General features: G+C 41.8%; 1 protein-coding gene across 2 annotated transcripts in view; it reads right to left on the bottom strand.

The window, feature by feature from the left end:
* Nucleotides 1-23,278, bottom strand: part of FBXW4 (F-box and WD repeat domain containing 4) — a 215,005-nt gene that overhangs the window by 118,477 nt on the left and 73,250 nt on the right. For both annotated transcript variants that reach the window (XM_069753756.1, XM_069753757.1), the window contains one exon: nucleotides 20,711-20,805. In XM_069753756.1, coding sequence (XP_069609857.1) covers nucleotides 20,711-20,805 — 95 coding nt within the window. The remainder of the gene's footprint in view (nucleotides 1-20,710; nucleotides 20,806-23,278) is intronic.

Raw genomic sequence — 23,278 nt, forward strand, 5'->3', positions numbered from 1 at the left:
GGGGTGTCAATACTTTTGGACATGACTGTATGTGTCCATATACATTTTAGAATTTAGAGCATTAATGTTTATATTTTCAGACAGTTAAAAAAAAGTATAAAAAAAATCAATATATGCCACATAAAACAAAGAGCTATTTTGAATAGCAGACAGTGATTTGTGATTTCAGATCTTGCGATTGCTCATGAGTCCAAGTAACCTAGATACAGTGGGTGAAATAAGTATTCAACACGCCACCAATTTTCTAAATAAATATGTCTGTAACAACCCATCCACACAGAAAAAGAAATCCAACATTAGGTGTCCATACATTTAGTTATGTGTAATAATAAGAAATGACACAGGAAAAAAGTATGGAACACGCTTACTGAAATTTATTTAAAATACATCATACAAAAGCCTTTGTTGGTGATGACAGCTACAAGATGCCTCCTGTATGGAGAAAGTAGTTGCATTGCTCAGGTGCGATATTGGACCATTCTTCCACACACACACTCTTCAAATCCTGAAGGTCCCATGGGCTCCTTCTATAAACTCTGAGCTTTAGTTCTTCCTATTAATTTTCTGTTGGATTCATATCAGGTGATTGGCTGGGCCTTTCTAGCTGCTTTTATTTTCTTTCTCTGAAATCAAATGAGTTTCCTTGGCTGTGTGCGAAAATGTCCACCCTTGTTTCATCTTCATCACCCTGGCAGCAGATTTTTATCAAGAATGCCTGGGTACAGCTGTCCATTCATCCTTCCTTCAGTTATAGGAAGTTTGCCAGTACTGAAAAACAGCCCCACACCATGATGTTCCCAACTCCAAACTTCACTGTTGGTATGATGTTTTGAGGTGATATTCATTGTCTTTTAACCTCCAAACGTGTGTATTATGAAATAATAATAATCTTTATTTTTCTATAGCGCTAACATATTCCGCAGCGCTGTACAGTTTTGCACACATTATCATTGCAGTCCCTGTTGGGGCTCACAATCTAAATTCCCTATCAGAATGTATTTGGAGTGGGGGACGAAACCGGAGTACCCGGAGGAAACCCACGCAAACAAGGGGAGAACATACAAACTCCTTGCAGATGTTGTCCTTGGTGGGATTTTAACCCAGGACTCCAGCGCTGCAAGGCTGCAGTGCTAACCACTGAGCCACCGTTCTGCCCTTCCAAAGAGTTCAATTTTGGTCTCATCCGACCAGACTATATTCTCCCAGTATTTCAGAGGCTTGCCTAAATGTTGTTGAGCAAACTGTAAACGTGCTTGAACATGATTTTTGTTCAGCAACGAAGCCTTGCATGGTGAGCATGCGTACATGCAATGGAGGTTGAGAAGATTACGTATTGTTTTCTTTGAAATAATTGTACCTGCTAATTCCAGGTCTTTCAATAGCTTTCCACAGAGGTCTTTGGCTCTTGAACAACTCTTCTTCTGATAATTATCGTCACGCCTCTGTCTGAAATTTTGAGGGGGGGGACCTGATCGTGGCTGGTTAATGGTGTAATTACCGCATGCTCTTTCCACTTACGGATTATGGCCCCCAACAGTGGTCACTGGAACCTTCAGTTTAGAAATTCTTCTGTAACCAATGCCATCAATAATGTTTTTCAACAATAAGGTTGCTAAGGTCTTGAGACAGCTCGCTGGTTTTACCCATCATGAGATTTTTTTGTGTGGCAGCTTGGGAATGAGACACCTTTTTATAGGCCATCAGTTGTACCAGCTGATATTTTTTTACTAAGTGGCGGGATTTCTTTCTAATTATTGATAAATTTCAGCTGGATTCATGACTCTCCATGGGTTTCGGCATCTCTCTTTCTTTACGTGTTCAATACTTTTTCTCTGTGTCCTTTCTCATCATTACACATAATTTATGGACATGTTTGGTTTGATTTCTTTGCCTGTATGGATTGGATTGATGTTACCGACATCTGGAGGGAATTTCATGTCAATAGCGCCTTTAAAAATATATTTACTTACAAAACTGGCAACATGTTCAATACTTATTTCACCAGCTGCATATGCAATACACCATAAAGATGTCTAATCCCCAAAACTCTTCATTTCATAAAGATCACCAACTAGGTCCGGCATCATTTTGATCATAGCAGTTAAAATCATGTGATCAGTAGGTAAAAAAAAAAAATTGCGAACAAAAAAAAATGACCTAAAAAACCACATTACTGACATTTACAAATGGCAGGTGGACACCTCAGTCTCTTTTGTCTATCAACAGTTGCAATATGAAGATGTGCATTTTTACTACCCGACAAGCGTATCCAAACTTTTCTTTGCTTCATTAGAATAATCACCTTTTTTTTTCCAAGATGATACATAAGTTCAGCGCGTAGATTATGGATCTGCCGTCAGATAATAAATTGTTGGTGCCTGTCGAGCACCACCTGTTTATAATTTTTTTGCTTTAAAATCGCTGCGCAAATTGTGGGAATGAGAAGACAGACCGTTGCATTTTTTTTTTTTTTTGTAACACTAATTACTTACCCGACTGTAGAAAGAGAGGGGAAAAAAAATGTGTTGGCTTTACAAAGCCAAAGTGAGGGGAAAATAATAAAGGGGGGGGGGAAAAAAAAGCAGAAAGGCAGAGGAAGAGAAGAGAGAGAGCAAGGGAGAGACAGAGAAGGAGGGTGAGGGAATATAGAAAAGCAAGAGATGCATTTCAAAGTTTCTATAGCAATTTGAGGCAGAGAGAAAAGCCGGCCTAATGTGAAATCATACGAAGGTCAAAGGTGAGTCCCTCGCTCTTGTGAGAAAGTGGTGAATCAGGACGGTTTATCAAACGATCATTTTCTTTTGAAACTGGGAGGCAGCAACTGGGACAATTCTGCAGATGTGCTTGATGGGTTTTAGACAAAAATGGCTCTCTCTTTAAGGCTCTCATCGGGGGTTACTTCTCCCTCCACTGCCTCTCAGGCCCTCCCCTCCCTTCTTCAGTGGTCAGCTGAGACCCCCACCCACTGATAGCTTTTGTATTCTTGGCCTTTGGACATACTGACAGAGCCCTTTATGAGACCCCAATCAAGACCCCCATGCTACAGGTACCTAGTAGAGATACCAGACCTTTTGAAATGAGAATCAACAAGGAAAATCTGCTTCCTATTGTCCCTGTGCGCTGCTAAGTGAGATGAAAGGGAGAGGCCGCGCTCCCTCCAACGACAGCCTGCCAATCACACCCAGGGAGGAAAGGCCACAATGTGGAAATTCTTTTGACCTCCACCTAATCAAAGATGCTCTATGCCGGAGAGAACATATTATTAGGTATTTGTTCTCAAATACATCGCTTTACTTACAAGTGTATCCAGCCTGGGAAGAAAAAGGTCCCCGAGTCCTAAATCATTCCCTCATTTGTCCTCCTTTATCACGTACATCTACAGTTCATTGTATCAGCGTGCAAGGCTAATAATACAGAGATTTGTAACATTCAACCCGTTCATTTTTAATTTCTCAACCACAAACTCAATTAATATTTTTGCAGTAAAAAGGATAAGGGTTGAGGATATAAAAATTTGCTGGAAAAAAAAAATGTATATTTAAAAAAAAAAAAAAAATCTCACTTTAAGGCTGTGTGCACACGTTGCGGATTTTTTGCGTTTTTTCGCTATAAAAATGCATAAAAACCGCATACAAATGCGTCCCATCATTTAGAATGCATTCCGCAATTTTTGTGCACATGATGCATTTTTTTCAGCAAAAAAAAAAAAAAAACCGCATCGCGGTAAAAAACGCAGCATGTTCATTAATTTTGTGGATTTTTTGCGGATTTCCCAATATATTATTGCATTGGGAAATCTCCGGGAAAAAACGCAAAAAAAAAAAATCAGCGAAAAAAAACGCATGCGGATGTCTTGCAGAAAAAGTCCGGTTTTGCTCAGGAAATTTCTGCACGAAATCCTGACGTGTGCACGTACCCTGAACAAAGGAAAAAACTCACTTAAAAAAAAATAAAAAACAGTTCACTTTAAAAAAAAAAGTTGCAATTTGTTACTCTGAAATTAGGCGCAGGCGACCGTATTTTACTCTCGCACTATTGTGCTAATCAGTTTCTGATCAGCCCGTGATTTGATTTTCTTGGGAGGTGGAAAAAAAAAAAAAAAAAAAAAAAAAAAAAAAGAAGTTTCTCTACCTTCTCCATTACGTCAGTCTGAAAATTGGATTGCACTCAGAATTTTTTTTCACGGACCCATAGACATGAATTGGTGAGTGCCATCAGAGGCAATTCATCCAATCTGTGATTTTTTTTTTCTCAAGCCACTTAGTGTGAGAAAAAAAAAAAAATCGGACATATGCCCAGCCGCACAGTATAACATGGATATGAGTGTGATCCGTCAAAACCACGGACAACGCTCGTCCTATTAAAACGGAGGTGTGCACGAGCCCTCACAAGAAGAAAAACAATCTGCAATTGGGTTCGCTGAAATGGAAAGTGTGGGCGGGCAGCATCCTGACAAGGAACACGACGCAGGATGGAGAATTCATGATTACGCAGGATGGAGAATTCATGATTACACGGATTGACCCCCCCCCCAAAAAAAAATTTTTTGCAGGTGCCAAAGTTTATTTTTAATGGATTTGGGGTATTTTGAGGGTGCCGAAATGAAAAATCCCATGACTTTTGCTGAACTGGTTTTAGTTTTTGAGATAATTCATCCATGGAAACAATGCACTCTCCAAATGCGACCTGTGTGGGATGACAAATGCAATAGCTTTTGGTCTTTGGCCTCCATCAGTGTCTTCGGTAATGAAATTATCCCACATAATTATGGTGTATTTCAATTGGTAGGCTTATACTGCTATAAAAGCCACTTTTCAAAGCCAAAATTCTACTGTAATTAATTAACTATTAAGTATTTCAGAAACTAGAGTCAATCTGGCAAAACTGAAGTCATACTCTTAATCAGAGCCATAAATATAAAACCGTTCAGACAGCGTTGGCACCAAAATCACCGTGCACAACTACGCAGGGCTGTGGAGTCATGGACATGGCTTCATGGCTGTGGTGACATGGACTCCACCAAAATGGGCTCCGACTCCACAGCCCTGCCAGGGCTGTTGAGTCGGTAAGCCAAACCTCCGATTCCTCAATTTCCATGACACCGACTCCACCTAAATGAGCTTCGACTCCGACTCCACAGCCCTGTGTACCAGTGAAATATACAAGCCAGGCTGGAGAAGATGGGGATTGCCTTCTTTACAGCAGATCAACCATTTTACTTTGGAATTTTATCACTATCCATGGGATGAATGTCTGGTTGCCGTTTCCTCTGGCTGTGACCGCAGTGAGGAAAACTTTTATCTCTTTCACTTTTTACCTTGGGCTCTTTCTGTTAGCCCTATAGACATTAATTAAAAAAGTCATGGTGCAAATCAGATTGCGTTCTATTCAAACTCCCCCTCCCTGCAATCCCGCGGGGAGGGTAAAAGGGACCTGGAGATCACAGTTCTTGTCATTGGTGGAGATTGAAAAGGCGGCCATATTACTAGGCTAGGGATCTGATCTCTGGGATCTCCAATTAACCCCTTTGATAAGAAGGCAGCATCTCCAGTTTAGAGTTGCATCCCCTTCATTGTTTTTTTCCTGCATATCTGGGTGGTCATAATCAACATTGAGCAGGGAAGTCTAAACCTTTGTTCACACAATGAGCTTTTGATGTTGCAGATTTTCTGAACCTATAAAGTACCGTAAATTAGGTTACTTGCGATTTTCTGTGCATTTCTACCACATTTTTTAAGCCTTTTTTTGCCTCTTTTTTGGTTTGTCATGTGTTAAATAAAGTTATTTTGCTTTTGATACTTCCTACTATTTGGCTTTGACAAAACTTTATTGATACAGTCAAGTGTAGATTACAAGCATTTTTTATTCCTTTTCTGGGGTGGAAACTCACTAAAAGTACATGAAGGATTTTAACCTGTGGATTTTCTAGTCTATGAAAAGAAAAAAATTACGTTGCGGATTTTAAACTCGCACCGCAGGTCAGTTTATGCTGAGTAATATAAAAGCACAGCCGCCAAGAGATCTCTATAAATCCCATCAACTTTGCTGGAACTGTAAGATGCTGTGCTTTTGATGAAGGAAAAATACACAGCCACGAAAACTCTCCAAAAACTCATGGTGTGCACACAGCCTTATAGAGAAAGTATTCAAAATCAATGGCCTGTCCTATAGATCGGAGTAGTGACATATCCTGGTGATATTTTCCAAGTTGATGATACCCCCCTTTTTTAAAAAAATCAAAAAATTGCTCAGTGTTGAAGCGGTCGGCAACACATTCATATGAAGAGACAGCTGGGTGACGTTCGTAAAGTATAAGCACTATAAGCACAATATCCGTTCATTATGAGTCCCATGAAATTAGTTTTTTTTTGGCCATTCAGTTGTACACGGAATTAAAGTTATTGTTGAATCTACGACATGTCTGTTTATTCCAGTAAGGAAAATCCTAATGCTGCAGAAAATCGGAGGTGGAACCATTTGCTTTCATGGTGATATAGTTCAAGTATTGAAATAAAGGACCTGGTGGCCATATCCACTGATTACCCTCGTATAGGAGGAAGTCTCATTGCCTATGTGGGAATCTTCTGGCCTTCTATTCACATGGTGAGGCGATCACCGCATTCAGGTGAAGATTTGAACACGCATGTCTATAGTGCACTTTTGCTAATGGTTATTACGGTGCAAGCTTTCTCGAAATAGAAAAAACATTCTTCAAATCTTGGAAGAACCTCCCTTGGGATGAGCCGCCATGTTTAGCCTGCCATAAATCACCCAACATTAGTGCTAGATATCAAAGACTATCCCCTTAGTGACGGAGCCAAATTTTTGAAATCTGACCAGTGTTACTTAATGTGGTAATAACTCTGCAACTCTTCAACAAATCCCAGTGATTTTGAGATTGTTTTTTCGTGACACATTATACTTTATGATAATGGTAAATTTAGTTCAATATGTTTTGTGTTTATTTATAAAAAAAATATCATTTGAAAAAAATGTTAAAAAATTAGCAATTTCCAAAATTTTAATGATTATCCCTTTAATCCAGATGGTCATACCACAGCAAACCATTAATAAATAACATTTCCCACATGTCGGCTTTACATCAGCACCATTTGTAAAACATTATTGTATTTTGTTAGCATTTTAGGAGGTTTAAAAATGTAGCAGCAATTTTTCATTTTTTCAAGGAAATTTACAACATTATTTTTTTTAGGGGACTATCCAGGTTTGAAGTGCCTTTAAGGGTCTCATATATTGGGAAACCCCCAAACGTGATACCATTTTAAAAAGAGCACCCCCTGACATATTGAAAACTGCTGTCAGGTAGTTTATTAACCCTTCAGGTGCTTTTCAGGAAATAATGCAAAGTGGCATGACAGAAATGAAAAAGTGTATGTTTACCACATAAATGCCTCTAACTTCTGAACCGGTTACAACAGCCGGCAGACTCTAAGGCCGCTATTTGGTCGTGAATTGCCATCGCAAACATCAGGACCAGAAAATCGTGATCTGAGGCACCAACTGGGATAAAGAGGAAGCCCCCACACTCTGTTAACCATTTATAATGATGTAGTCACTATTGATAGCAGCATCTAAGGGGTTAAACAGATATGGACGGTGCAAACACTGATTGTGGCTGATGCAGCAAGTTGTCAGCTATAGTGGACAGCCGACAGCTGCTGGATTGTCACCTGTATGGGGAGGCTATTCTCTTATATCTCAGGTCAGTTAAAAGACGTATTGGCGGTCATTAAGGGGCTATACGAGCGCACAAATCCTGGCAGTAATGTTCGAACCAAGGAGCTTTATAGAGGACTGCAGACTGCTACATGACCAGAGACTAATATGTATTATGCTTTTTTCTTTCTTTTCACTAATTAAACGTTATAGAAAGAGCCTGGATCTGTATGGAGGTCTGTAAGTTCTCACACTTTCACGTCAATAAGATGGCATTATAAAACATCACTTTATCCATACACTTAGGCAGCTGTTTAGTGGAGAGAGATGCTTAGCTACCAGATTACAAGAATTTAGTCTGCCATTAAGGATTAAAAGCTGAAATAATAACATTTATTACAGGTACAAGTATCATAATGTGGGTAAATGGAGAGCGAATCTTTATACAATGTAGAAAATCATTACATACATTTCAAATAAGAGAAACTAATTCCTGGAGAAGACTCCCACTGGCTTTTATTCGGCTTATGTCTAAAGCCCTAAAATAGCAAAATAAATCAACTTTATGCCATGTTACTAGAGCCGCATCTTATGTCAGAAATAAATGTACCACGTCTAACAAGCTGCCTGTGTGGGGCAATGGGGCACAACATAGAGAGTCTTACCAGCCTTCTATACTTACACGAAGACCATTCTCTCTGTACTGTGTGTACATGAGCGTCCAGACAATCTGTGCTCCTGTTACATGACATACAAAGTGACATCCGGATTGATTTTCCACTGTCACGTCTCAGCGATGGTTAACCTATGAGGTTCGGGTTAAGGTTCAAGTTCAGGTACAGTTATTACCCGAACCGAACTTTGGACTGAAGTTCAGGCGAACTCAAAAAACCTCGAACTTCCAAGGGTCCTCTTATCCATAGTCATAAGAAAAATCTGGAGAGCAAAAAATACGCAAATAGGGTCTTAACTGGTTTGTTGCAACTAAGCAACATGTGAAAAGTCTGGATCAGCTGCTGCAGGATATGGGTCTAAAGACCGAGGATAATGGCACAAACCAGGGGTATGTGTCCAAATCTGCGATGTGGATAAAGATGGATGGCGGACGATATTCTTCAAAGCTTTATTTCAACTTTTTAAAAATTCTGTGGAAGCATGGTTGACAAGCAATGTCTGACTTTCATTTTGTTCATTATCATAGATTTTTTAGTTATTATTACTTTTGTCAGATTTAAGTTATTTCTGTGACCATTGTGGGTTTTCTGTCATTAAACGAGGGGTATCAACAATTTTGACCACGTGTGTAGATGCTGGGGAAGCAATCACTTCAGTAGTTAGCTGGAGGTGATTTTGTCCTATATTGTGACAATGGTGTCACCACTAAGTAACGACGCTATCTATCAAGTAGATGGTGAACTAGGATGCGATCAGACTGAGCTGCCCAAATCGGAAGATATCCATTGATATTTGCAGATTGTGAGCCCTCATGGGCAGGGTCCTCTCTCCTCCTGTACTAGTCATGACTTGTATTGTTTAAGATTATTGTACTTGTTTTAATTATGTATACCCCTTGTCACATGTAAAGCGCCATGGAATAAATGGCACTATAATAATAAATAATAATAATATTAGAGGTTTCCTAGACATTCCCACTGCCTATAAACGTCCCGGTAATCGCTATGCACACACATTACTGTACATGATGAAATAAACCTCACACTGAAACTTAGGAGTATGAAATGATCATCTTGCTGTTTCTGGCCATGTCCCTTTAACAAATATGTTGCATTATATATATCCAGGGTCGTGGAGCTGCGTTGGAAGAAAACACGCCTGCCAGATGACTTCTCTGCTTTCAAACAAGCTACAGGTCCTTCTCAAAAAATTAGCATATAGTGTTAAATTTCATTATTTACCATAATGTAATGATTACAATTAAACTTTCATATATTATAGATTCATTATCCACCAACTGAAATTTGTCAGGTCTTTTATTGTTTTAATACTGATGATTTTGGCATACAACTCCTGTTAACCCAAAAAACCTGTCTCAATAAATTAGCATATTTCACCCATCCAATCAAATAAAAGTGTTTTTTAACAACAAACAAAAAAACCATCAAATAATAATGTTCAGTTATGCACTCAATACTTGGTCGGGAATCCTTTGGCAGAAATGACTGCTTCAATGCGGCGTGGCATGGAGGCAATCAGCCTGTGACACTGCTGAGATGTTATGGAGGCCCAGGATGCTTCAATAGCGGCCTTAAGCTCATCCAGAGTGTTGGGTCTTGCGTCTCTCAACTTTCTCTTCACAATATCCCACAGATTCTCTATGGGGTTCAGGTCAGGAGAGTTGGCAGGCCAATTGAGCACAGTAATACCATGGTCAGTAAACCATTTACCAGTGGTTTTGGCACTGTGAGCAGGTGCCAGATCGTGCTGAAAAATGAAATCTTCATCTCCATAAAGCATTTCAGCCGATGGAAGCATGAAGTGCTCCAAAATCTCCTGATAGCTAGCTGCATTGACCCTGCCCTTGATGAAACACAGTGGACCAACACCAGCAGCTGACATGGCACCCCACACCATCACTGACTGTGGGTACTTAACACTGGACTTCAGGCATTTTGGCATTTCCTTCTCCCCAGTCTTCCTCCAGACTCTGGCACCTTGATTTCCAAATGACATGCAAAATTTGCTTTCATCAGAAAAAAGTACTTGGGACCACTTAGCAACAGTCCAGTGCTGCTTCTCTGTAGCCCAGGTCAGGCGCCTCTGCCGCTGTTTATGGTTCAAAAGTGGCTTTACCTGGGGAATGCGGCACCTGTAGCCCATTTCCTGCACACGCCTGTGCACGGTGGCTCTGGATGTTTCCACACCAGACTCAGTCCACTGCTTCCTCAGGTTCCCCAAGGTCTGGAATCGGTCCTTCTCCACAATCTTCCTCAGGGTCCGGTCTCCTCTTCTCGTTGTACAGCGTTTTCTGCCACATTGTTTCCTTCCAACAGACTTACCATTGAGGTGCCTTGATACAGCACTCTGGGAACAGCCTATTTGTTGAGAAATTTCTTTCTGGGTCTTACCCTCTTGCTTGAGGGTGTCAATGATGGCCTTCTTGAGATCTGTCAGGTCGCTAGTCTTACCCATGATGGGGGTTTTGAGTAATGAACCAGGCAGGGAGTTTATAAAAGCCTCAGGTATCTTTTGCATGTGTTTAGAGTTAATTAGTTGATTCAGAAGATTAGGGTAATAGGTCGTTTAGAGAACCTTTTCTTGATATGCTAATTTATTGAGACAGGTTTTTTGGGTTATCAGGAGTTGTATGCCAAAATCATCAGTATTAAAACAATAAAAGACCTGACAAATTTCAGTTGGTGGATAATGAATCTATAATATATGAAAGTTTAATTGTAATCATTACATTATGGTAAATAATGAAATTTAACACTATATGCTAATTTTTTGAGAAGGACCTGTACACTTGCCTTCAAATTAGCCCTCACCTCCGCTAAACAGACCTATTTAACTAACCTTGTATCTTCATTATCATACAACCCAAAACAACTGTTTTGCACATTTAACTCTCGCCCACCACTGCCACCTTCAACTCCTCATCTCTTCCGAGGACTTTGCCACCTACTTCAAAAACAAGATCGACCAAACAAGGCAAACCTTTACTGTTCCACCACCCCAACCACCCATATACCAGACCTCTACCCTTCCCTAATAACTTCCCTCTCCAACATCACTGAAGGAGAGCTTACTGACCTCCTTTCCAAATCACACCTCACCACCTGTGCACTTGACTTGATCCCTTCCCACCTGCTCCCCGACCTCACTAACTCATTCCAGCCCTAACCCACCTCTTCAACCTATCACTGTCTTCTGGTACCTTCCCCTCTGCCTTCAAACATGCCACCATCACACCCATCCTCAAAAAAACCTAACCTTGACCCAACTGCTATGCCCAGCTATCGCCTCATATCATTGCTCCCGTTTGCTTCAAAACTTCTTGAGCAGCATGCCCACGCTCAACTTTCCTTCCACCTCTCATCTAACTCTCTCCTTGACAACCTCCAATCTGGCTTCCGCTCCCACCACTCCACCAAAACTGTCCTGACCAAAATTACTAATGACTTACTCACAGCCAAAGCTAACAGACAGTCCTCCATCCTCCTCCTTCTCAACTTGTGCTCTGCTTTTGACACAGTCAACCACTGCCTGCTGCTACAGATTCTTTCTTCCCTTGGCATCAAAGGCCTCGCCCTGTCCTGGATTGCCTCATACCTTTCTGACCGCACATTTAGTGTTTCCCACTCCCACACTACCTCCTCATCCCACCCTCTCTCTGTTGGAGTCCCTCAAGGCTCTGTCCTAGGGTCCCTACTTTTTTCCGTCTATACCCTTGGCCTAGGACAACTCAAAGTTTCATGGCTTCCAGTACCACCTGTATGCGGACAACACTCAGATCTACCTCTCTGGCCCAGATGTCACCTCTCTGCTGTCCAGAATCCCAGAGTGTCTATCAGCCATATCCTCCTTCACCTCTCGCTTCCTAAAACTCAATGTAGACAAAACCGAACTCATCATCTTTCCCCATCTTGCGTATCCCCCCTACCTGATCTATTAAGGTAGACGGCATCACGCTCTCTCCCGCACCTGAAATCCGCTGCCTCGGGGTAACTCTCGACTCTGCCCTGTCCTTCAAACTGCATGTCGAAACTCTTGCCACCTCCTGTCTCCTCCAACTCAAAAATATTGCCAGAATCCGTCCCTTCCTCAGCCCACAATCTACGAAAACTCTTCTGCATGCCCTCATCATCTCCCGCCTCGACTACTGCAAACACCCTCCTCTGTGGCCTCCACGCTAACTCTCTTGCACCGCTCCAGTCTATCCTCAACTCTGCTGCCCAGCTAATCCACCTCTCTCCTCGCTACTCCCCTGCTTCTCCCCTCTGCAAATCCCTCAACTGGCTCCCAATTCCCCAACGAATCCAGTTCAAACTACTAACACTGATCTACAAAGCCATCCACAACCTGTCCACTCCCTACATCTCTGAACTAATCTCCCAATATCTTCCCTCAAGTAATCTTCGATCCTCCCAATACCTCCTACTCTCCTCCACACTTATTTGTTCCTCACACAACCGCCTCCAAGATTTCTCCCGAATATCCCCCATCCTCTGGAATTCCACGCCTCAATACGTCCGATTATCCACCACCCTTGGATCCTTCAGATGGAACCTGAAAACCCATCTCTTCAGGAAAGCCTACAGCCTGCAATAACCATTCTGCCACCTCACTACCACCCAAGCTTCCGCCTCAGCACCACCCGAGCTGCCGCGTCACCACCACCAGAGCTACCGCGTCACCACCACCAGAGCTGCCGCCTCACCACCACCAGAGCTGCCGCCTCACCACCACCAGAACTGCAGCCTCACCACCACCAGATCTGCCGCATCCCCGACCTTCTGTCTCTTCCCCATTATCCCGTAGAATGTAAGTCCGCAAGGACAGGGTCCTCTCCCCTCTGTACCAGTCTGTCATTGTAAATTTGTTTACTGTAAACGATATCTATAACTCTGTACGTAACCCCTTTCTCATGTACAGCACCATGGAATTAATGGTGCTATATAAATAAATAATAATAATTATATTGGACTGTTTCCCTTAAAGGAGTTCTCCGTATTGGTCTATGCTGTTTTGAGGGCTCCCCTGACATTCAGCTGATCGCTGGGTATCCCCTTCAGCGAGGATACCCAGTGATCAGCTTAAAGTCAGTGGAGCCCCCACTGAAGGGACTGCCGTGATCAGTGATAATGTGTGGAAAACTGGCAGCAATGGCGTAAAGGGAATGTGGGTTACTGGGTCAACTCATTCATAAATACCATAGTCACCAAAGTCAACTAAAAAAACCTGATACTCCCCTCCTGCGCTCCTGGCGCTCGTATGATATTATGACACGTGACCACTGTTGCCAATAAGCAGCTATTAATGCGCTGCTTCATGGACTCTTGATCAGACTTCTATGAAATGGGAGAGCTGTAGCCCATTAGTGGCCACTGATTAGCTGCAGCGCTAATAACAGAGTCACAGTGACTCAGTGGCACTGCAGCACTGGGGTCCTGGGTCCAAAGCCCACCGAGGAAAATATCTGCAAGGAGTTTGTATGTTCTCCTCGTGTTTGCTTGGGTTTTCTCCGGGTTCTCCAGTTTCCTCCACACACACTTTGGATTGTGAGCCCCAATGGGGACAGCGATGATGATGTCTGAAAACTACTGTGGCACTATATAAGCGAGTATAATAAATAAAATAAATGGCTCCTTCAATTTCCGGATGATGAGGATCCTTAATGGGGACCCCACAGGAATCCCTAGTGATGTTAGACAGGCCATTGAGATGAAAGGACTGGAGTGGCCAGCAGGACCATAGACAACGGGTAATAGGAAAACAAAGTCTAGGATTCTACAGTAAATTATTATCCGAGCTAAAAAACAAACTTTACTGATTTGTGAACAAACATTTATCTGTTGGTGAAACTGGAGAGATGTAGAAAGATAGCCTCCTATAGCGGCAGGATTTATAGCCCCTGTCTGCTCTCCTGCTCTGCTTCATCACCCAAGAGAAAAAAGGGGAAAAGAAAGTAATTTTAACATTAACGACACACTTCGGATGCGATTCCTAAATTATCTGTTGGCAGGGCACTGATCAAAGCTGAAAAAACAAAAGGCACACTGCCCAGCACCAGCAAGGGAAACAGTATCACTCATCAGATAAAAGATGGAAACAAATGATCAAGCACTGTATGAATGTGTGTATATATATCTATAGATATGTAGAGGGAGAGAAATAAAAGAGGGGGGGTGAAAGGAAGAAAGAAAGAAAAATAAGAGACAGAATTTTAGAGAGGGAAGAGAAAAAGAAAAAAAAAAAACACAAATGAGAGAAAAAGAACAAGAGACATGAAAAATAAAAATAAAAAGAGAATAGAGAAATAACCCCCCCAAAAAAGTGAAAAAGTGAAAATAGCATAAAAGAAAAAAAAATACGATAAAAACAGAAAAAAAAGAGAGAACAAAAAGAAAAAGGAAGGAAGAAAAGAAGGAAATAAAATATGACATTTTGTCCCTTACAAAAACATCGAAAGAAAAAAAAAAATCACATATTGACATAGGTAAGGTAGAATAAAAAATAAATAATATAAAATTACCGTAAGTCATTGTCCCATTTCATCAAGACTAGCATTCTGCACACTAGCCTTGAAAGCGCTGTCTAAGGAAAACGTGTCTAATTCATTAAAAGTCACAGACCTCTTAAAGGTGTTGTCCACTACTCGGACAAACCCTTCTCAATCTCTATATTTCCCCCCCAATATCACACAAGCCCCGGGAGACCTAGTAACGTCATTGCTAGAGGGGCTCCAGAGGTCAGTACAGAATGTTATTTTATTTATAATTATTAATTATATTATAATTATGTATTTAAGGGGGATATAGCATTTGAGAAGAGGTTGTCTGAGAAGTGGACAATTCTTTTAGGAGGCCAATGAATTTAGCGGCTCTTTCAGCGGCTATGCTCAGACTTAGAAATGTACTCCATTCACGGCCTGGATTACATTACCGTGGTAATTTCATGCCACTTTTGTGGTGTAAATTAAGATGATTTGTTGGTCGTACCCCTCCTCGCTAAGCTTCATCCACTTTCCAAATAATAATTTAAATACAATATAAAGAAAATTTTGACATCTCATTCGCAGATGAAAAGGAATCTTTACGCCAGTTGACAAATGGGCAGATTGCTGAACAGTCTGCTCGTTTCTATTTCTTTTAATAAGTCACAAGCAACACAACTATTTTAAAGGTAAAAATTTCATAGTAATGTCTCTATTTTTTGGCTTAAAAAAAAAAAGTTGTTCTTCTGTCAGGCTGGACCACCATATAGCTGATTTTACAATCCTTCAACCCTCTGCGGGATCTTAATCAGTTATACACGGCAGACTGGAAGGCCACGGATGATCCTTGGATGTTCATTTAACGGGTCTATCAGTGCATAAATGATTGCCCTATGGGGTAGGTTTCCTAAAATCAACATGTGTTCTCCTGTGCTATCATGATGAGGCATGAACAAATAACATTATCCGTGAAGCGCTCTGGACCCATATGGAGAACACAAGCTGGACGTGGAGGTTGGGTCAAGGGTTCTTCAGCTGTTACGATCCAGCCAGGGCCACAAGTCTTCTGGGTTTTGCTAGGAGCAGTCTGATCTCTGGAACTGCTCGTCCATGCTAAAGAGAGACGTAGTTATTATTTTAGGAAATGTATCTTCTTCTGATCTCTCTACACTCTTCTGAACACCGATTTTGCCTCTCCTCTCTTCTCCTATTGTAGATCACTCGGAGCCCGTTGTTCAATGACAGGTTTATAGGCTGGCTGACACCTTTACTCCCAGGAATTTTAATTAACTTCTCTCATCATCAATATGTTAAAGAGTGGGTTTCCATTATCTGAGGTCAGTAGTGTGTTGCAGGCCCTGCTATACCAGCCATCAAATTGAAGAATTAATGACGTGGATAATGGTCTCTAATTCAAGAAGAATTTGCATGGAGTGGAGAGTGGATAGATAATTGGGGTGGAGGGAGAACCTCATGGTCTCACATAAAATGGGTGACTGATTTAAACCTTAGTCAATGGAGGGACTGCAGCCCCTCCGCTAAAGACACATCTATCATTCGTCCCTATAAAGGAAACATTGTTAGTAAATATTGTGACAGTAAGAGTGTGGACATCTACGGTCATCAGCTTCATAATGGAGCCGGGGCGAAAAGGTGATGCACGGCCTAACAAGAAACGAGCTTAAAGGGTCATCACCTAAACCCATCATGATACTCCGTAGAGAAAGCAAATAAAAACAACATATTGCCCTATTTATCAAAAACTTTAAGCCAGAATTCTGTCGTAAAAAGCTTTGAAGAGTCACAAAGTATTGGTGCAACACAAGGCTGCGTTAAAATGTGGTATCTTTTGTTGCTCTCACGCCATTTGTGCCCAGTTCTGACAAAGTGGGCAGAGCTTGGGTGGAAAGGAAGTATGGCAACGGCCTTATTAAATTCATGAGGAGTGGTAGTGTTTGATATGCCAAAAATCTTCCTCCAGTCCCCAACTGGGGTAAAATATTTGTCAAAGCGCAAATTTTTCAGATGCTTCTGATTCATTAAAAGGTGTGGGCTTCTTAATGAGTCAGGAGTATTTGACTCCAACAGGCTCCCTCACCAAGGCTGGCATGAAAACCGCCCGTCTTGATGAATGGGGGCCATATTCCCTACTGAACCATTGCAGGCTTTTCGGAGAAGCATACAATGCCCTCTGGTCACAATTCCTAAGAAGGCTCCAGCACATTAGACATTTGCCACCAAACGATCGCTTGATATCCCCTGCGACCCCGTACATAGGAACGCCCGCTGCGACGTCATCATTGCATCAAGACACCCACGTGATGTTGTATCAGGCCTCATAATCACAAGCGATGCCGGCACACAGTAAGCCTTACAGATCTCCTGCCCTGATGCGGCTGCTCAACCACGGTTCTGAAAATCCATTTGCTCATTTCTATAGAATTTGTAATGCTGGTGGAATTTTTTTTTAAATCTTCGGCATCCAGAAGATGAAGATCATAAGATCCATACTGGGCTGTACAACACTGACCTATCATATGACAAGTGCCCAATATTTTGTGACTCCCATCCAGACAATGCGCAGGACCCTAGAAAGAACCATCGTGTGCAGTTTTGTACTGATCAGACAGAGCTCTGTGTAGAACTCTGTCCACATCTTTGCATGCTTCTCCTGTGCTCCAATTGTGATTTCAAAGAAGATTCACATGCCGAAAATATATTACATTATTTCTTTTGTGACATTGTTTAGGGAATACTAGAATAAAAAAAAAAAAAAAGAGTTTTGGAAAAGTTGGTGTGCGAGGACAGAAAATTACTTTTCCATGAACTTTTCAATCCCATTAGTCTGGAGAAGAAATAAATTGTAAATTCCGTAAAATAACAGCATCTGAGTAATCTGGGCTGAAAGAGGCAATATAAAAACGAAGCTGAAGACCCGCAGTCTATCCAACTTCTATTACAGATTAAAACTTGATCTATCATTTGAAAACCTGACAAAACGCAGGCCTCTGAGCAACTCGGCGCCGATCTGTCACTCTGCTGTGGCACGTTACTACATAACAAAGCCGCATTTAACACATACCTGGAGGAGGACGAGGTGAAAATACACACAAGGCAGCGCATAGTCTTTTATTTACTTCACCAATAAGCTGAAGAGGGAAAACTTCACGGTTACATTTACGATCCACATATTTCCAATAAATCCTATGTATGTGTCATCTGATCGTCTCTCAGAATAAGGAGTATCGCTCAGAGGTCACCTCTAAACCCACCTACCCAAGAAAGGTAGAGCAGAACTGAGCCACAGACAATGTTTTTGCCTTTTTTTTCACTCTTTTTTTTCTCCAAATTTCTCTCATGCCAGAGCGAGGTCTTGTTATTCACAAGAAAAATTAATTTTTACGGCATTTTGAGCAACATAAATGTTTTATTTAACCATTTAAAGACCAAGCCATTTTTCCAGTTCACGATTAGAAACATTTCGGTTTTCTCTCAAAAAACATTATAGCTTTCAAGTCTGGATGTATTATCTTGTTCAGTTAATCCAATTATTTAACCCTGCTGTTCTGTTGGTCAAAAATGACCGACTTTGAACTTCAATATTCTTTAAAATATTCAAGATGCGGCTCTGAAACCCGTGGCCGACCGACCCATCCTCATTTAAGTCAATCAACCACAAGTTTCAGAACCGCATCTTGAACACCCCAAAAAATACCAAAGTTCAAAATAGGTCTCCCCAGACCGAACAGAACAGCAGGGTTAAAAAAGTGTATTGTTTTTTCAATAATATAGTGGGCTTAATTTTTACTTTCACATTTTTGTTTTTGGATAGGTGGGGGATGGTATCACAGGAAATTTTAAAGAAAGGGCAAAAAAAAAAAAAAAAAAGGATGGCCCAATTGATTATAGATTTGTGACTTTTTGATGTTTTCATTCTTTTCAATTTTTTTAAGTTCATTTTATGTGTTCTCCCGTGTTTTTTTATGTTCTTCACTAGGACCAAAATTTGCAGGTTTCCAGATGTTTTTAGCTACGGTAATGGATTTTTTTTTTTCAAAAGCTGACAAATTTTTGGGCAAATTTACTGTGACATTTTAGGCTACTTTCACACTAGCGTCGTACTCGGCCCGTCGCAGGGCATCGGGCCGACGTACCGACGCATACTGTGGAAGCGCCGCACAACGGGGGCAGCGGATGCATTTTGCCAGATCATCCGCTGCCCCATTGGGAGTTGCGGGGAGGTGGGGGCGGAGCAACGTTTTTTTGTTCGGACGGTCCGCCACAACACGACGCAACCGTCGCACGACGGTTGCGACGTGTGGCAATGCGTCGCTAATGTTAGTCTATGGGGAAAAAACGCATCCTGCAGAAAACTTTGCAGGATGCGTTTTTTCCCCAAAACGACGCATTGCGACGTATCCCAAACGACGCTAGTGTGAAAGTAGCCTTAGCAGGACAAGTGACTTTTTGCACTATTATTCTAGAATAACTATTACCATTGGAGTGCAATTCCCCAATGAAAACTAAAGATGCTGCAGGAGAGAAAAGCGCAATAGGGTCTTATCCGATGGAGATTTCAGTATATACAATGAGATTGCACTCACCTGATGCTTCCGAAAATATAACGTAAAATACTCATCAGAGTTAACAGCTGCCGTAAATCCACTGCTCAAACTGGTGACCGAATCAGAATATTCAATTAAGGAATTTCGTGGATATCATTCGCGCTGCTGTAGAAATTAATGTCCAGGCGTGTTGGATATAAAGGATGATGGTTTATTCTCAGCGCGTTTCGAAGTCACTATACATAGCATCTCCTGAGGAAGAAGTCCCAGTGACTTCCAAACGCGTTGATAATAAATCATCATCCTTTATATCCAACACGCCTGGACATTCATTTCTACATCAGAGCGGATGATATCCACTAAATTCCCCAATGAAGTTATACGGACGTATTTGTGCCTTTATGGGAGGGATTGAAAGTTGTGGTGGTGGTCTGTGTGTTCAGTTTTACGTTTATCATTTGTTTAAGACCTTCAGGAGAACCTTTTCACACCTTTTTCATTTGTAGATTTTCCCAATAAGTGGGACAAATTCCAGCCTCCTGGGATACACAGCAGAGCTGATCTGGCCCGTGCAAGTCTCCAGCACCCGGCAATCGTCTCATCACCAGAACATGGGTCTTAAGAGTCAGGGTCAGAGTCTACTTGCAAAAGTTGAGCACCGAGTAGACAGAGACCAAAAAGGCAGGGATGGTAACAAATAGTCTATCTTGCCTATGGGGAGTCAACACCTCTTTGATAGTCCACACCTCTTTGATAGTCCACCTGTAAAGCCACAGACTTTACAAAATCATTCACAAACATTCCAGCAGCATTAAATATGGAGCAGGAAGACAGAACTACAGATGATACTTATGTGCATTTGTAGTAAATCTTTCTTCCTTCAGGGCAGATGCAGAAGTTTGGTTTTACAGAAGAAAAACCTGCTGCAAATACTCAAGTGTTGACAGTAAATATAAAAAGCTGAGTAAAATATGCACTTTTTTCCCCCATTCATTTGAATGGATGAAAAACGCTGCAAAAATGTTGAAAGAATCGACATGCTACTGATAAAAAAAAAACATTTTGAAAGTTCAAATCTGCAAGGAAAAAGTAAGCAGTGTGTGAATGAAATTCTAGAAATCGCATGCAATTTGCTGGTACTGTTACACTCTGCGTTTTTTTTTCCGCAACCAAGACATGCAGCCAAAGTGCAAAGTGTGAACAAATGCTTGTACAGCGTTATAGCATTGGGATAGATCCAACAATAAAAAGGTAAAGATTAATGAAATCCTAAAGCACTGAATACTTCCGTTACCTCAAAACAGGGTTTATGGCAACCGACCAAACTCTGTCTTCTGTCGGAATGGTGTGCAGCCATCGCCCGTCTGCGCCCGAGGAAAGAGACCACACCTGAAACGTTTGCAGAAGGTAGAAAGTTAATAGACTGATGCAGAAACATATCGCTACAAAGGGTTCCTCAAGGTTTTATCCTTTTTCGTATGAAACTCTACATAGAAGCCCTCATATCAGTGCAATACACAGAGAAGACTTTCCGGCTACAGCCATATTACATATGTGTGACATCTTCTCCATATACATATCTAAAAAACAAGACTCCAAGTGACATAATCCTGAATACGCTCAATGCTCCTCAGCCCATCGCTGGAGATGGCTTTCCCTGTAAGCACAAGATCTCCTCTGATGAATGTTTGTGTTTTTATGTCTAAGCTCCTTCTTTATGCACATAAGATCCCCAAATCTTCAGAATTCTTTTCGCGCACGTGTTTGTTGACCACAAAGGGGATTGTGTTTTAGTCGTGTCAACAGGAATTTACTATCGCACCACGAGGAACTGAATGAAGGTGGCAAGCTTAACTAGGCTAAGCTTCACTATCTTCAACAGGTTAAAAATATTGCTGGGAGCAGCCTATCTCTGGCCTATCAGTCAGGAATGTACATTAGCAGCTTCTCCGGGCTTAACAGAACTCAACACTCCAGCGAGCTCCGTCCCAGCCACTCGCTCTGCATTTAGTGCTCCCGTCAGCTTGGGATTCCTCCGCTTCATGTACAAATGGACCATGCAAATTTATTGCAACCGGTAACGGCCAAATATTCATTGTGAAATCATGAAAAAAGTGATCACCTAAATACAAGAATGAATCTGGAACCATATACATAAGTGAAACAATATGTCCACCTCCTTTCCGGTTTATTGCTCAAATTAATTAATTTTTTTAATGGCATAACTTTGCAAATATTCTTGATGAAAAGTCTTACAGAGGTGGAAACTTTGGGGGGCTGTTGGTGCGGACAAACACTCATATTAATCGTACAAATGAACATCTTTGCTATTGGTGACAGATAAACACGAGAAAACGGAAGGTGATCATCGATCTCTATGGTTGACCCTCACTACAGGGAATTTACTGGCCTTTAGGCCATGTTACGACTGAATGCATTTCCTGGTAGTGAAGCCCCCTCGGTGATACAAAGATGCGAGAAGCCACACATATCATCCTTTGCTCGGCACATTTCACCTATTACCGCAACGGATCCCAAACCCGGCGCTCCTGTCAGTTTACCCAGTTTGCTGGCACTCTAAAAACTTGAATACGCAGGCGGAAATCCACTGTGTTTTGCACCATCTTCATCTCTTTTTTTCTAAGCTGCTTTTAGCATAGGGATTAAATGGAACAGAGTAAGGTGTGTCCATGCTGCGCTTTGTCGTACCTTCTTGGCCCCATCGGGGGTCAAGTCCGAACCTCCCGCAAAACAGGATTTGTGTGCATGCGCTGTCAGGGCCATTAACGATAATGGTGCAGATGGAGTCGGTGTCTGCTCAGGCGTACGTAATTTTCTGGCATAAAAGACTACTGGAGGCAGGCCCCGACAAGACCACTAAACATGAAGAAGAACGAAGTGTGAAAGGGCCCTAAGAAACTGCAGAAATCAGATCGCACATGCTTTTTAATAGTTTGTAACCATGGTGATACATGGGTCCACATAGGAACTGTATACACAAAATGGTTTGGACCAGCCGCAAAGCTCCTCATGTCAAGGAAGAATCTGGCCAATACTGAAAACACAAGGACATTTACAGGAGCTCTTCACTCTTTGATTATTGATGGTCTTTTGATAGGTCAACAATATTCGATTAGTGGAGATCTGAGACCCAACACCCCAACTCATCAGATGTTTGTAATGGCGGCCGAACAGCACGTCATACACGATACTGTCTGTTCCTAAGTAACGCCAATCATCACCAGAGTACCGGAGAACGGCCACTAGACAGTGTACGGCCCCATAAACCCCTCACATCCAGCTGCCACCGGCAGAGTTGCAAACATCTGTGCCTTCTATTGGAACCCCGCCAACCTCACAGTGATGACCAAAGGATAGCGCAACAGTATGTACAGAATAGACCACTCTATTGGACCTCCACCAACCTCACATTGATGACCCAAGGATAGCGCAACAGTATGTACAGAATAGACAGCTCTATTGGACCTCCACCAAACTCACATTGATGACCCAAGGATAGCGCAACAGTATGTACAGAATAGACCGCTCTATTGGACCTCCGCCAACCTCACAGTGATGACCCAAGGATAGCGCAACAGTATGTACAGAATAGACCGCTCTATTGGACCTCCGCCAACCTCACAGTGATGACCCAAGGATAGCACAACAGTATGTACAGAATAGACAGCTCTATTGGACCTCCACCAACCTCACATTGATGACCCAAGGATAGCGCAACAGTATGTACAGAATAGACCGCTCTATTGGACCTCCGCCAACCTCACATTGATGACCCAAGGATAGCGCAACAGTATGTACAGAATAGACCGCTCTATTGGACCTCCACCAACCTCACATTGAT

The sequence above is a fragment of the Ranitomeya imitator genome, chromosome 2 (genome assembly GCF_032444005.1).
Source record: "Ranitomeya imitator isolate aRanImi1 chromosome 2, aRanImi1.pri, whole genome shotgun sequence".
Classification (NCBI taxonomy): Eukaryota; Metazoa; Chordata; class Amphibia; order Anura; family Dendrobatidae; genus Ranitomeya; species Ranitomeya imitator.